Below are 16,288 nucleotides of genomic sequence, written 5' to 3'. Positions count from 1 at the left end.
GGTGAAATCTTCAATCGAAGAGGAGCTGACGAGCGATTCGATAGAACCTCTTCTCGAGGTGGAGCCCATATTGATATTGGGAAACTCGCGAACATAGAGGAGCTGAAGAATGTTTTGCTACTGTCCGTAGGAACACAGGAACCTACTAGTGACCTAGTAAAACCTACAACAGAAGAGGAGTCCAAGAACAATCCGATACAATCTGTAGGAATGGAGGAGTCCAAGGAGCTCAACGGTGATCCATTGAAGCCTACTACAGAAGAGGGGTACAGGAACAATTCGGTTCCTCTAAGAATTTTTTCCCAAGGTGTTCTCCTCTGCGAAGCGGCGGATGTAGACAGAAAAGAAACCCACGAAGGAATCGAAGGTTGACATGGGTTGCAGGGGTTTTCTAGCTGCCACTACCAAGGCAATGGCAGGGGTTAGTGGCGGAACCAGGTAGTAATCTCGGGGAAGAGACAGGGATTTGTCGGGGTCGGGGGCATCTCTGTCGAGAAGTTTCCGGGTGTGGGGTTTCTTCATCAGTAATGGCTGACTTGCTTTAGGGTGTGGGGTATCTTTGTCGAGGAGTTTCCAGGTGTGGGGGGATTCTCCATCAATGACCCGAGACAAATTTACAAGTTGGGTTCTCGGAGGGGTGGATGACAAGATACACAGAGAGGTTTCGTGACAAGGAAGAACTGCTGTTGGTAGACATCTTTCTTCATGCGAATGAGTTTTGTCGAAATATTAATGGATATTAACGATAAGGGTAGAGTTAGTCAATTATTAGAAACAGTAGAAATAGTGTTAATCCATTTTCAAACAGTAAAAATACATTTAATCAATTAACTAAACCATAATGATAATTTAAGAAATTTTTCTCGAATTAAAAAAATTTGAAGAGAGAGAGAGGATTTGGGCGCTGGGTCTCCATTTGGGTATAGATCATATTTACATTATTTCTCTTTTCATAAATAAAAAAAAAAATCTTAAACTACTCTGTTCAGCTGATTCACAAACTGTACTATACCCCTATCGTTAGGGGCGTTAATATTCCGTCAAAATCACTACACAGATGACACCAAGTGACGTATAACAATTAACTAACTCTACCCTTCGTCTTCTTCCTTTCAGCAACTGCAAATCGAGCTTCGCCTCTGCCTCCATTTCCGTTTCCATCTCCACCTCCACCTCCACCACCATCTCCGTTCCGTTGGATCCGCCTCCATGTACGTCTAAGACAAAACCCATTTCTACATCTCCAAATCCCCCGAGCCACCCGCATTTGCAGAAGCATCAGCAAATGATAAAGTGCAGCTCCACTTTGAGAAAACCCTAGAGAAGAAACGGTCCGTCGATCTACAAAAAGAAGGAGCTTTGGAAGCTCTTCTTTTTCTTCTTCATATTACCCATTTATACAATAAAAAAACCACTTCTGTTCTGTCGACACAAAGATGTTGGAACTCGGAAGAGGATCATGGCCGCTGGAGCCTACCCGCATTTGCAATTAATAAAGTGAAGCTCCACTTTTAGAAAACCCTGGAGAAGAAACGAGCTGTCAATCTACAAAAGAAGGAGCTTTGGAAGATCTTCCAATTCTTCTTCATCTTCCTCAATCTAGTGTTCGCCGCCAGGTCCAGTCACCCCGCCTCCAATGTTGGCACCGGCACTGCTGGGTCCGGATAGGGCTCCTCACGCTTGCCCACCTCATCTTCTATGTCTCCATGGCTCAGACCCTCCTTTGCATCAATGAATTCAAGTACCGATGGAGATGCCACAAACTGACACTTGGGCTGGCGACAGAGAGGTTGAAGCAGATGAGGGAAAACACCTAGCTGGCCAATGACATAATAAGGGAGAGTCGATCAAAATCACCCCGCCGTTGCAACTTCCGACAGCGGCGGTGATCTTCTTCTTCCTCCGCCCCTTCTCCTCTTCGTTCTCCCTCTCCACCTCCCCTGCAAGCTAGTAGAGTAATTGGAACCATCAGACGATTTTTTGCTACATGGTTGCCTGGCAGCAAAGCGTCCCTTGCTGCGAACCCTCGATGACCTGTTTCGCCTTGTTTTTCAGAATGTCCAATTACGACAGAAGCTCTTGAACAAAACTATTGTGACGTCGACGGTCTGGGAAACCCAAATTTGGATTTCCATTTTGGGGCTTTCTGTTTGGGGTTTTGGACTTTGCCCTCTAACAACATTTGGTGGCTCCTTCTCAACAGAATCGTCGTCGGTTCCTCATCCCAGATCTCGTGACAGGGTTTGAAAAGGTCTTGGTCATGAGAAGTCTCGATGAACCCACAAGTAAACCGCTCATTGTTTGTCTGCGCAGGGAGTTATTTCTCCGTTCTCCGTTAGCTCCGGCAAGGGGAAAAGTTGGTCCCCGACTCATTCTCTGGTCTAATCTGAAACTTGGTGAAGGCGGTGGATAGTTATAAGCTCCGATCCCAGTGGCAATCAACCGCTCCGCTCTTGGTATTCTAGGCTCTGGTTCCTAAAATTTTTCATCTGTTCCATTTTATTTTGAAAATTTGAAGAATAGGGGAGGGAAAATCTTATTTTCCGTCCATGGCAATGACAATTGTCAGAAACATTAGGATGGTGCACGATAACAGTTAATTAATAAAGGTATAATTAATTAATTAGCTAAAAAAATTTGCCCTTTTATAAATTAATATTTTAAAATGTTCTATTTTGAATTGAATTGGGCTGACTTAGTTAAGACCCAACTCAGGTCAATCAGGTCTACGGTGATTTGCAAGTCTATGCTGTAACACCATTTCGTTTTTTATTTTTTTCACTTCTTTATTTGAACGAGTTGAACAGTTGAATTGGACGATCGAACCGTCCATCCTGTGACCCAGTCACCAAAATCGTTCTATGTCTGGTCCAGGTCTGAAAACATTGATGAAACTACTATCTAGCCCATCATGAAGTGGGAAGTTGGAAGAGATCTGATAACAATTGCTACCCTCAAGAGAAGGAATAGAGGATCTATTCTCACTATTGAACAATACGTATTCCTGTCAATAGAGTACGAGATTACTTGAAACCAATAAGGTTCAAAATATCGATATGCCGATAGGGGTGTATAGGGCAATATCGATATTTGTTTTTACTTTTTTTTTTATTTATTTTTTTTTCAAAACAGGTTCAGGAGGGCTGGTTTAGATCTTCTCCACCCCCTGAATCGGTCAGAATCCTGAGGAGAGCTCTTTGGATAATATATATCAACCGATATAAACTGATATATGTCGATACTTTGAACTTTATAAACAAATTTATATTGAGGTTAACATTGAAAGTACACGAGGCCATGAGCCCCTCAAAACACAACAACTCAGCTGAAACTGAGAATTGTCAAGTTATATAACTTGGATAATTCCAATAAACAAGGAAGAGTAAAATGTTCAAAATTTGGGAATAGTTCTAATGGCTAAATGATCGAAGTAAACTTCATGGATTTTGGCCAGATTTTGGATGAACCAGCAGGCTTTAAGCTCCCTAACCTCAACAAATGTCTCTAGTTTGGTGGTGTATGAAGCTATAAACTATAATCCTATTCCTACATTCTTAGAATCAATGTACCCTTCTCAATTCCAATTTGAGTTGGCTCTTGCCCAACTGCTGATTAAAGTTGAAGAGAACTGAGAGCCAATCAACAAGACATGATCAATGACTTGGATTGAGACACCTGTCAATTTTAGAGTTTAGGCTGAGGACCATTCAACAGCTTGATGGAGTAAAGATAGCAAAATGTGGCATACCCCATCTAGGCCATGGACCTCTCATGTATACCCCATATTCCCATTTAGGACTAAGGACCAGCCTCCGGGTCTGAGCCTAGGTTAAGCCCATGGCTGACATGAATCCCTACATACACGCACCTAGAGAGAGAGAGATTAGAATGGCTACAATTACAATCATGATTACCAGTCCAATTCAGTAATAGAAAGGCTTTGGAGATCATGCAGAGGTTAGCCTAAAATACTAAGACACCACCCCTTGTGCAGGAAAAGTTATCAGATCAATGATAGAAATCTTCTTTTACCTTTCCTCAACCATCAGTAGTATTTGATCAAAACATTAAAAAAAAAGCACTAGTTGTTGCAATTCCAATGATCCACAAAGAAGATTGAATCAGGAACTATTCCATGGCCAATACTAAATCAAGGCTAGCTGGTGGATGATAAGTAGGAGCAGGAGTGTGGAAAGAATCTGGTAAGTCTACATGTCTCATCTTATCATCTTCATCTTTTAAGCTTTTTCCCCACTGGGTTTGGATTTCCTCGTAGAATGGTATCTACACCCACCTCACACTACGTTACAGCCACACATCGGGAACATTTTCCGTTTTCATTCATGGGAGATGTTTTCAATGCACAGCTGCAAGTGTTGTGAGGACCATTCTATGAGGAGGAAATTCAGATTCATCACAACTTTATAGGAATTTGGATTTTGCTCTAACAAAACTGTCCTCACAGCCCTTAAAAGCTGTGCATTGGGATTTGGGAATATCTCCCCATCAATAAAAACATGCAAATATGGAGATGTTTCCAATGCATAGCTGCAAAGGACTGTAAGGATGATGTGTGGACAAAATCGGAACCATATGGGGTCAATTACATGATTCCTACTTTGGCGTTCCCTTCAATGTTACATCATTATTATCTTTAATCAAGTCTTATCACAACTATATGGGATCGGCTAAATGAATCCTGTTTTGCCATTCCTTTTGTTCTTTATCAAATCCATTGTTAAATTATGAACCTTCTAGATCATTTCTTTCTATTTCATTCTTTTTTGGCACCATCAACATCACAATCCTATTTTATTCTTCTTTTTTATTTGTCCTTATATAAATATTATATATCCAATAGCCCCTACCTTATTGGATCTAATTACATTCCTAGGCACTAAAGCTAAATTTGAAAGGATTATAAATGCAAATATGTAGAGTGCAAGCACATACAAAATATAAGGTTTTGCACTCTACATATCTGTATTTGTATTCCTTCCAAACTGAACCTAAGGATCAAAATTTTGATATAATATATATCTCGTATCAGGCATAACGTATCGTTCAAAGTACTTATACGCCTCTTCCATAGAGATATGTTGATACTTTGAACCGTGCTAAATACATACCATGGACGTGGATCTGGATTCGAAGACTCTTATGGCCTAGGGGTGAGCATTGTTTGGTTAATTAAACCGAATTAAAAAATTTCAGTTTTAGCTTTTTTTGTTTTATAAAATTTGAGTTTTTAGGTTTGGAAATTCAATTGATCTAAAATATCGAGTTAACCAAACTTTATTTTATATAATATATATAATACATTTATAATATCTATAATATATATATATATATTAAAATATATATAATGATAACATTTGGTTTTAATGGAAGTAATCAAAAATCGAACTGAAATTTTATATTTTGGTTTGATTTTTCATTTAAAATTTTGGTCTATTCGATCGATTTAATTTTTCATTTAAAATTTGGAGTTATTCGGTTTGATTTTTAACCGAATAAACCATGTCCTCACCCTAATATCCCCTACATAATCTATGTTTATGCTTCACTGTGTTGTTCACAACTCACAACTGCCATTGGGGAACAGCCTTTTTAGGAGAAAGAAATCAGACAATATAAGAACTATCAGATACGAAACATTAAAGTGGTTTCTTTCTTATCTATATATACATAATTCTTTCTTTGTGTAAAATCATCTGTTTGGGTTGCTTGTGCCAATGGCCGGAATGCTTCCTGGCGTTGAATGTGCTCGAAGGAAGCGATTCCATCAAGGAGGAAGCTCGGCGGAGCCACTAGGCATAGCTGGACACAACCGGACGAGGCGCACGTCTTTCTGTCTATACACAAGCAGCCATGAAACCCATCTCAATTCAAGCTCTTCTCTGGTACTTATTTTTGTTTTTCTTTGTTAGTTGGTTGAGATTTCAGTTTATCTAAGTGCTTCAAATGATTTGAACTCAACCCCAGCAAAGAACCAAGTCGAACCAGAGTCTTTTAGATGAGAAGCTCGAGGGAGTGGCTAGAGAAGCCAAGGAGAGATTGGATAAGAAGTTGAGAAACCCAAGAAAACCAGAAAGAAAAAGGTAATTAATGTTCAAGCAAACATGGTAAAAATTCTGAGGCCTCAGTATCAGTGGTTCTGATTTCTGAATCTGCATTGATAAACAATAAAAGCTACTCACCACCTCCAGTTTGTTGTTTATATGCTAAATGCAGGCATGACAGTAAAGGGAGCTTGAAGTGTGAGGATGGTGGCCATGGTTTACACTCTGTTATATTTGAAAGTATGCAAACAGAAAGGTTTGGATTGAAGACAGGCCACTCGAGAAAGAGATTCATTTGGGCAATGTTGGGATGGAAATCCTCAGAACAAGACCAGTGTGTAGTGTGCTTAGAGGCTTTCATGGCTGGTCAGACCCTTGTTCATCTTCCTTGTGCACATAGATTCCATTCGAGATGTTTGGAGCCATGGCTTGAGAACAATTCTCATTGCCCTTGTTGCAGGATGGGAATCTTATCTTAGGGCATGTACCTCTCTTGTCTGTGAAGATATCTATCACAGTTGTTCATTACAAAGAAATGTATATTCAAGTTTCACTTGTATCCCCCCCCCCCCCCCTCCCCTCTCTCTCTCTCTGTGTGTGGTAAAATCTATTAAGGGTATCCTTAGAATTGCTAATGTTGAAGTAAAACTATCTCATCTTGCTTCTAATCTTTTTTATTAGAACAAATTTTGAGCACTCTAAAAGAAAAACCTCCTCAGAGGTGTAGCCACTGGATTTACTTTTCCTGCTTTTCAATTGTATTATAGGTGTAGCCACTCTAAAAGAATAAGGTGTAGCCACTTTATTCTATAATAAAGGACTTTTTCCTAACAACCAGGTTTTCATCTGTTGTTGGGTGTGAGGAAGGAGAGAGAGAGAGAGGCATTACCAGTTAGCAACTCGCTATCCCCGTGCAATGTGCCTTTGTAGTTCAGTGGAGATGAGTGGCTCTAATGGCTCTAAAGATCACTCTCCCCTACGTTCTTTCTGCCTTGAATGGGGCCTGTTCAGAATTGGATATAAATAATGTACCAGTTTTTCGTAGGGCTGGGCCCAGTACTCATATGCCTTCAATTTTAATGGCTTCTACCATAAAATATGATCACTGTTATTGCCTTGCAAGAAGAACAACCAGTCAGCAGTTCCCTGGTAGGAAATTTCTTTGACTGGAATTTCAGTTTGCCAATGATGTTGAGCATCCCAAGGAATATACTTGATAAAATAATTAGAACCACCTAACTGGGTTGATTTTTTAGGATATTTTCTAGAGAAAGCCTGCCCCTTAACTAGGTCAGCAGTGACTGAAATTTTGACCAAGCCTTGAAAGTTGAAACCAGAGTCACTAAGCAAGTTTGGTCCAGTCCGACCATAGAAAAGCAAGGAGCATTTATGTGAAAATAAGACAAGGAAACCAAAATTTTGTTTTAAATCTAAACTGGTTTTCAATCAGATAGAAACAATCCGATAAACAGGTCACTTAGGTAAGTGGGTTCCTAGTGCAATTTGCTTCAATTCTTTATTTGAAGCATGAAAGGTCTCATGTTAGTTCAACTTTCCAAGAATCTTGTCTACAGAAGATTAGAAGTTTAGGTTAGTTATTTGTCTTTCTCTTGAAAATGTTGTAAGAATTAGAGATTCCCCGATTCCCATAACTACACAACAAGATAAGAATTGTGAAAGGATATTTTCCATGTACTAAATGTAGTTTTGATAATAGTTGTTTGATGTTTCCCATCTCTTTCAGTTTCATCAGTTTGTATCAGATTCTACAGTTTGGTCACCCTGGCATTATTCACTCTTACGTGAAATGCTGGGAACTCCTCTCTTCCCACCAAAAGAAGGAGATGTATCTTGTTAGTACTTAATTACACTTGAAGTGTTGATTTGGGTTGGATGTTGTTCACAAGGCAGAAGAGTCAATTTCAGGAATTTAGTGAAAATGGAAGAGGAAAGAGCAGCTGCCATTATAGACCTTTGTCTTCTGTGTGTCCTCATCTTACCTCTTGATGCTGATGGTACAGAGGCCTTACCTATGCATTGATTTGAAAACTCTGAATTGGTGTACGCAATTCAAGAATCTACTGGTGAATAACAGCAGATCTGAAAGGGAACTCTTAAGGCTCCTAGGGCCATGTTCATCACATGGGACAAGCATGCAGTGGGGGGGAGTAATTTTCCAAAAATGCTCAATCTGGAATGGGAAAGTTTCAGCTAGAGACTCTGCCAGTAATCAAGATTTATTAGGATCCACCACTTAATAATTTCCACTCAAGAGATTACCTAACCAAAGTTCAATTTGATTAGATGATTGAAATTGAGTAATTTGGAGTGTCCCATGAACAATGGGAATTGGGAAAGAAATCAGCTACAGTCAGAAAATACTCTACAAGCTAAGATGCTAGAAGAAAATCCAATCACACTGAGCTTTTGTAGTGCCAACCTCTTAAATGGAACCCCAATGAAAATACTCCAGAAAACAAGGCCCTTTCCCCTTCTTTGGGGCAGAAAAAGATGAAAAGATGAGATGAGAGTCCCCTTTTTAATCACTTGATTAGTCTTTTCATGTTGGAGCTTTAGAAGCGCATGGGCACAAAAATCCAACTTTGATGAAATTCAGAAAATTCCTATAATACCCTCCAAAATTAATACAAAACATTTTTTTCATGACCATTAGCCCCCTATAAGGTATTTTAAAACATGGAGCACTACCCTTTTATAATTTGAAAATGACTAGAGCATCCCCTTTTTAAAGAACCAGTTTTATCCATAAGGGCACAAAACCTCCTTATCCATGTGGAAGAAATAAGTTATGAATGAGCTATGCCAAAAGCAACCCGAATGGTGTTGCATGGCACAAAGCTCAAGATAGAAGTGTTCTGTTTTAACCTAAGACATTTACAATGTTACTCATCAGACCCTTTATATGGAACACTGAAACTGTTCTAAAAAGAAGATTTAAAAAAAAAAATTCTATGTATCTGATAGTTAGAGATGAGTTTGTTCCTTTCCTCTTTTCTTATCTTGTACATTCATGTTTTGTGTTGTTGAAGAGGCTGAGTAATCACACAAATCTTAATAGGGTTGTCTTCAGCAGTTGCATCATTACTACAGTCTTAAAACAATTGTCATGGCCCATGGGATTATTCCTCATACCTGAATTATTGGGGGGAGAGGGGGTGAAGGATTGTACCTATCACTGTTTGTTTGATGTGAAACAATGCCTTCCACTTTCCATGTAAAGATTAGACTGATCAGTCAAATTCTTTCCTTGATTCTCTAAAGTGGAGAACCCATTCAACCACACTATCACAAAGATGAAACAATATCCCTTTACTTGTCTTCACTTATTCCCTTGTAGGCCATCACTCAACAGCTCTTTCTTTGTAGCCAAACATGCTCATCACAAGGCTAGTTTTTAACTCCATGTAATCTTTCTCAAGATCAGATCAACCACTTTCAATGGCCTCTTAACGCTTATGCCAACAAGCTATCAACACTGCCAACACTATGTCAATGGATCTCATCTCAACCTGGTTAATGCATGTGTGTGTGTGTGCTAGAAAAATTGGTTTAAGTGTTCTAATAAGACTGTTTGGTCATCATTTGTAATTCATCCACCGGATTGGTTTTTGCATAGAGGATTAGAACCTGCACTCACTCACCTGAGTGAGCAAGTTCAGTTCACATTTGATAAGGGACTATTTTGAACCTTCAATGGTGAAGGCTCAAACAAATTGGACAGTACGCCAATATAGTAAAACCAGGCCCTCTATGATTTATTGTTTTGTTTTCTAATGAGAAAGGGGTTGTGTGGTTTACCAAAAAAAGGGGTTGTATTTGATAATGGATAGACTAAATTATTTATTGCCCCCTTAAAGTCAAGATATCCTTGTTCTCTTAATGAGGAGAATGAAGACATTAACAATATAACATCATCATCATCATCGTTATCATCCATCTTGTCCCGGGCCGGTTACATGAATACTATTTCACCATTCCGTTCTATTCAATGTCATATTCATTGTTAAACATGAAAAGATAAATCAAGATACTGATCATGAGAGTTAACAAAAGTTTTACAAATGCGTCAGTATTCAGTATATCCCTAGAAAACATCGGAATAGTCCTTACGGCTGCGTTTAAAATTTATGTAAATAAGTGTGAATGCAAATATGTAGAGTGTAAAACAGTTCATATAAATTGCAAAGTTGGGTTAGTTTTGTATTGACAAATTTATCTTCTTACCAAACAGATTTTTACCTGTAATGGATGCAAACATGAATTTCAATAAAGCATATGCATTTTTTTATCAAAAGCCCACTTTGATGCAAATTTACTTCTTTTTTATTGATGTACTTTTTGGCTTAATTTGGAAAGAGTACAGACGCAAATATGTACAATGTAAATGCATACAAAATAATATAAAATATAAGATTTTGTACTCTACATATTTGTATTTGTACTCTTTCCAAACTGAACCTTTACATCTTATTATCAATATAAATATGCATTGATCTATCATTTATCAATACATAAATATAATGTTGTCAAACATAAGCAAAAGTGAACCAGAGTGCAAATTTACTCTAAACCTGAATTTACACTCTATTTGCATAGTTTCCAAACGCAGCCTAAGTTCCACCTACATCCATTGGAACAATGTGATGAGATTATATTGAGTTATCACTATACATATAGATTGATGACTTACTTTTATCTATACTTGAGTGTGCTCTTTGTAGTAAGAAATTATGAATTAAACTAAAAAATGCCTAATGGTGTGGTGTGCTTCAAAGCCAATCAATCCACAGAATATCCACAATATAGAACCTTGCCTAAATTACTTATTGTTTTGTCTTTTAGTGGATATGATAGCCAGATAGTGATGCCTTCTCTCAGCCTGCCGACAAATAAATAAATAATAAGTCATTCAATTCAGCCTCTTCAGCCATTGTCAAACAGTTTAGGTCGATTCTATCCCTCTAAATGTTTTTACTGTATGATTATTTTATCCACTCAAAGACAAAAAGTAAAAGTCCTTCATTTCACCCACTTGAACTGTTGTAACTTGTAAGGATAAATTACTTATACGTCCCTTAACATTTTATTCAAACACTAAGACCTCTCCTCAAGTTTACTTGTTCACTTTTACCCCCCCCCCCCCCCTTCCGACCAAAAATTTACTGGGGATTTATTAGAAAAAAAATAAGAGAGAGAATCAAGACAGAAATAAGTACATTTATCAAAATACCCTTAATAATAATATATTATTTCTCCTCAAAAATGTACATTTTGGTATTTATGAAAGTAATTATCTATGAACGCCAAATAACTTATTACCATTTTCAAAATTTTATCTTATTTTATTTTTGTTAAACACATTTTCACTAGAACATTAATTTGTCGAGTTTAGGTTTCCCCCTCACACCCACCTTACAAAATACATTGCAGGCTTGCAGCCACACATTAGGAACATCTTCTATAATTGTATGTTTTCATTTATGGAGAGATGTTTCCAATACAAGATTACAAATGCTGTAAGATGGGTGTGAGAATCATTCTGTGAGGAGGAAATCTGGATTTTAATTTGTCCCTAAAAAATATGAATGAGAGTACGTAGAAGGGTGGAACAAGTAACTTAACCCTAATCTACAAGGGACCAGATAAGATCTCTAAGACTAACCACAACACAACACAACACAAGGGCCATTGGTGATAAGGATGAGCCCGTTCCAGAAATTTTGGGCTTCAACCTGGGTTTTTTGGGGGTGCAAATTGGATGGATTTCGATTGGGTTTTTGTGAAAATTTGAATAGGCCTGGCCCGAAACAGTGTAAATTCAGGCCAACCCGAGTTGCACCCCTATTAAGTTTTCTGTTTATTTATTTAATAACATATTAATATGTATGTGCATACATACATACATACATAGATAAGTACCTAATATGCATATATTTTATGTATAAAAATAAAATATTATACATCTAAATATAATGAATGTAATGAGAGCCCCAAAGCCTGGCCCGGCCCGGCTGATATTTTAAGCCCTGGGTCCGGTCCAGGCCCGGTCCGCCCCATGATCACTGGACCCAATAACCCAATTGGATTTGATCATTTGATGCACCGCACAGCGCGCACAGCACATGGATTATGGCTATTTTCGTAATTGCCCGCAGAGGGGGTTTCATTTTAACGCATGGTAGAGTGTCGCTCGAGTGATGCTCAACGGAAAGCCCTACAACGGCTAGTTCAAGTTACCGTTGCTGGTACTATTCAAAAACCAAAACAAAAAACAAAAAACAAAAGAAAAACGAAAAAAATGGATGACCTCTTTATAGTGCCTCTCTGCATAGAAAGCGTTTTTTCGTTTCAGAGAAGAAAATTGTAGAACCAAGACAGAGCAGCTCTGCAACTCGAAAATCTATCTTTTCTCCCCTGTGATTTAATCGATTCATCAAACTAAGAAAAGCAATCTAGGATTCACAATGTACTCCTACACCCCAACTTACTATTCCTCTGTCCACGACACGATTACTTCTCTCTGCAAAAACATTCTCCCCTTCTCCATGAAGAAGAAACGCTTGACGGGTCTCACTGCCGATCAGAGGCTCGCCAGGCAGCAATCGGAGAATCTCAAATGGCAGCAGGAATCGTTTCACCGGATTCTCAACCTGATTGGTCTCCACAAGGAAGGGATCATACCACAAGGCGAGGTCACTGCCTTCCGAACTCAACTCCTTGAAACTCTCATCGCTTCTCCAGCTGATCTGGAACACCCCACAATCATCAGAGACAAGCTGCTTTTCTTGCAGGTAAGACCACAGATGAAAATTGGTATCTGGTAAATTTACTACATTTGGTGGGGTGAAATGAGTTTTGATTCTCTTGCTGTTTTTTGTTCTTGTTCAGGAGCTGTTCTACGCCAAATGCATTTCTATGGACGAGTATCACTCTTCGAAGAGGCCTCTGCTACAGAGACTAGCCGTTCAAGGAGCTGAGATTGAGGCTAGAGACGTAATTGTTGCTAGTCAGGCAGAAAATTCAGAAGAGGAGTGGTCTGTTATCGAATTGAAGGACGAGGAGTGCTTGATGGATAAAGACAGATTGCAATCTACAACCAAGACCAAGTACAGGTCCCCAATGAAACCGATCAAAGAAGCTGCTTCCATGATTGGTTTCATTACTCCTCATAAATCCGGGAAAAGCAAGGGAAAGAATCCCAATGGGAACGGTTCTGGGGCTCTGAAAGAGAACTCATTTTGGGATTTCCCTTCAAAAGAGAAGGGAAGTGAAGCCAGATCCGTTCTTATGCCAGAGAGTTCGTCACGTTTACCCATTAAGGTTGAGAAGGAAAGAGAAAGCACTGAGAAGGTGAAGAAGAAAACGTTTCGTACTCTGTTTCAGAGAGACGAAAATGTGGACGATTTGGAGCCAGATCCGGATGAGAGAGCATCAAAATCAGCAAAGAAGCAATGGGGATTTGATGGGTTTAAGAAGTGGAAGAGAAGTAATCCAGAAGATGAAACAACTCCTCTTTCTCTGGGGGAAAGATCTGACGAACACCATGCCTTTTCAACTCCTTGCCCACTTGTTGATAGCCCAATTGGGGAGGGCCCAGACACGAAGTTGATAAAGAAAAAGATACACCCAGATGGTTCTGCATCAGATTTCTTCATCGATAAGGTAGAGAATTGCAGAAATCAATTATTTTTTTTTCTCGTTTTTCCAATATCATGAAAACCATTTTCTGGAGTGCAGTTAACTGTAGTAATGGTGTAAATCTCTATGAAGGTATTGGGACAGAACATAAAGAAAGAGCTATCGCGAATCCAAACAGAACTCAACACCACAAATCCAAACCTACAATTCTCGTAAACACCAAACCCACTTTTTTTAATGTCTCTTTTTCTCTCTGAAATGCTTGTTTTTTAAAATATTCACTCTGTTAACCTCATGGATCTACAGGAATGACCAAATTGAAGCAATTTCCACCAGGCTGCCAGTCGATAAAGCTGACCTGAAAAAATTTTTCCCCAAGTAAGCACTCTTTTTCTTTATTCTATTCCCTTTTGGAACAATTTGTTCATAAATATTCAGTTGTTAAGTAGGCAATGACGAAAACAATTTGTTCATAAATATCCATGACCATGTTTCAAACCCATGAAGCTTCTGCAAGTTCTGATCGATAAGATACTGTATGCAGACTGAAAGAGCACATCTGCATTCACTTGCACACACATTACATTTATATAGCTGAGATTTGAGATGGGTTTTATTTTAGTTTAGATTTTGCACAAATTTTATGATTCTTTTAGATACTTATTGTCTGTAAAATTTTTTGTTTTGTAAGGCCATGGTGTGACAGATATGGTGACATTGTACTGGACGTGGTGAAGAAGGAATTCAAAGATCATGTGGGTGAAATGGAGAGCATGAGAAATGCTGCCAGAGAGAGACGTGGGAGCTTGGCCAAGTGGGTGACATTCGAAGAAAACAGCGAGAACTCTCATCCAAATCTCTTTTCTGGTCATCGCTTCTGATTCTTTATGTAATTATGTGTAGAGATTCTAGAGAGCTTATTTCTAGTTTTTCAGGGATCATGACAGCCTCACCGGCCCTGTATGAGGCTCACTCTCCCACGTTCAGTTTCCTAGTAATGTTTGTCCAGGCACAAATAATGAAAATTTCTAGATTTTCTCCTTTTCTGATCATCTCTGATAACTGTATCCTGCCTAATAATTCAAGATCAACCCGAAACATGGGCGAGTTAGTTTCCTGCAGTTGCAGAACTTCACAACTTCAAAATTGAAATTCAAATTGGTAATAATCCGTCTATAAAATCTGAACGCAACCATCAAACAAACTCCTTTTACGCCCCCCACCTTCCAATTCCTCTGAGTTTTCTTGGCGAGTTGGAATCTTGCCGGAAAATGGAACAAGCAGAAGGAATTGGAATCAAAATCTACGATGCGGCTCCGCAGGAGACACCCTCACGCCCCTCATCTCCGCAGTTGGTCCCAGAGACAGGCCGGCGAAAGCGAGCAGTGGCGAAGGGAGTGCAGAAGACCCTGTCCAAGACCTCAATGCTTGTCAACTTCCTCCCTACAGGGACCCTTCTCACTTTCGAAATGCTTCTGCCATCAGTCTCCGGTGACGGCCAGTGCTCTCCGGTAAACACCATGATGATTGAGGTCCTAATGGGCCTCTGTGTCCTCTCATGTTTCTTCTTCCATTTTACAGACAGTTTCAGAGGGCCGGACGGGAAGGTCTACTACGGGTTTGTGACCCCAAGTGGATTATCGCTGTTCAAGTCAGGACTGGGTGTGGAGGTCCCCAAGGACGACCGATTCAAGGTTGGGTTTACAGACTTCGTGCATGCGATCATGTCTGTGATGGTTTTCGTGGCCATTGCCTTCTCTGATCATCGGGTGACGGATTGTCTGTTCCGGGGACATGTGAAGGAGATGGATGAGGTGATGGAGAGTTTCCCTCTAATGGTGGGTGTGATATGCAGTAGCCTGTTTCTGGTCTTCCCAAACACTCGCTATGGCATAGGGTGCATGGCAGCCTGAACCCTTTTGGATGTCTGTCTGTCATCTCTGTGAGACTACTGACTGTGTTTGTAGAGCTGTAATTGCACCACACTTGGGCTAGTGTTAGGAAGATCTTCTCATTGATTTCTTGGGTCAATGATGTTTTTGTTTTGTTTGTCTGATTAATAAATCTGCTGCTGCAATTTCTTTTCTTTTTTCTTTTGATCAATCAGTTTCTTCAAGACTTCAACAGCCAGGTTTTTGTGTTTTACTGCAGAAACTCCTTGTTGGTAGTTGATGTTGAATTCCATCATTCCATGCTCTACTGAAGCCTATTGCATTCATGTGTTTACTGAGGGGTGTAAACGGGTTATACGCGACCCTATGGGGTAATGGTTTAATGCTGTATCGTAAAAATAAATATAAGGGTAAATAGCATTTAGGGTCCGTTTGCTTTGTAGTCGGATTAGGAATCGTAATCCGAATGATCTATTCCCTTGGTCTGTTTGGTTCAGACAGAAATGGGAATAGAAATTAAAATCAGCAGGAATGGGAATTTCACTCCCAAGGGAGGACAGGGAATGGCCATTCCGATTCTGATTCCAGACCCTATTCATGTGAACCAAACAGCACCTTGATACACCAAATATGTACAGTACTGCAAACACAAATATGTACTGTACATATTTGCAC

General features: G+C 39.3%; 3 protein-coding genes across 3 annotated transcripts; all 3 read left to right on the top strand.

Moving 5' to 3' along the window:
* Positions 1-5,482: 5,482 nt before the first annotated feature.
* LOC104588514 (uncharacterized) lies at positions 5,483-6,730 on the top strand. The gene is made up of 3 exons (XM_010246472.3): positions 5,483-5,903; positions 5,986-6,101; positions 6,235-6,730. Exons 1-3 carry the CDS (start codon positions 5,736-5,738, stop codon positions 6,539-6,541), a joined length of 591 nt encoding a protein of 196 aa, XP_010244774.1. The 5' UTR covers positions 5,483-5,735; the 3' UTR covers positions 6,542-6,730.
* Positions 6,731-12,279: 5,549 nt separating this feature from the next.
* Positions 12,280-14,773, top strand: LOC104588513 (uncharacterized). Its single transcript, XM_010246471.3, has 5 exons — positions 12,280-12,874; positions 12,972-13,745; positions 13,854-13,933; positions 14,028-14,099; positions 14,413-14,773. Exons 1-5 carry the CDS (start codon positions 12,548-12,550, stop codon positions 14,600-14,602), a joined length of 1,443 nt encoding a protein of 480 aa, XP_010244773.1. The 5' UTR covers positions 12,280-12,547; the 3' UTR covers positions 14,603-14,773.
* Positions 14,774-14,872: 99 nt separating this feature from the next.
* LOC104588512 (protein DMP9-like) lies at positions 14,873-15,925 on the top strand. Its single transcript, XM_010246470.2, has one exon. It carries the CDS (start codon positions 14,993-14,995, stop codon positions 15,632-15,634), a length of 642 nt encoding a protein of 213 aa, XP_010244772.1. The 5' UTR covers positions 14,873-14,992; the 3' UTR covers positions 15,635-15,925.
* Positions 15,926-16,288: the final 363 nt, after the last annotated feature.

Source organism: Nelumbo nucifera, chromosome 8 (assembly GCF_055504915.1).
Source record: "Nelumbo nucifera cultivar China Antique chromosome 8, China Antique-T2T, whole genome shotgun sequence".
Lineage (NCBI taxonomy): Eukaryota > Viridiplantae > Streptophyta > Magnoliopsida > Proteales > Nelumbonaceae > Nelumbo > Nelumbo nucifera.
Note: the sequence above shows the minus strand (reverse complement) of the source record. Positions and strands in the feature narration are given on the sequence as shown.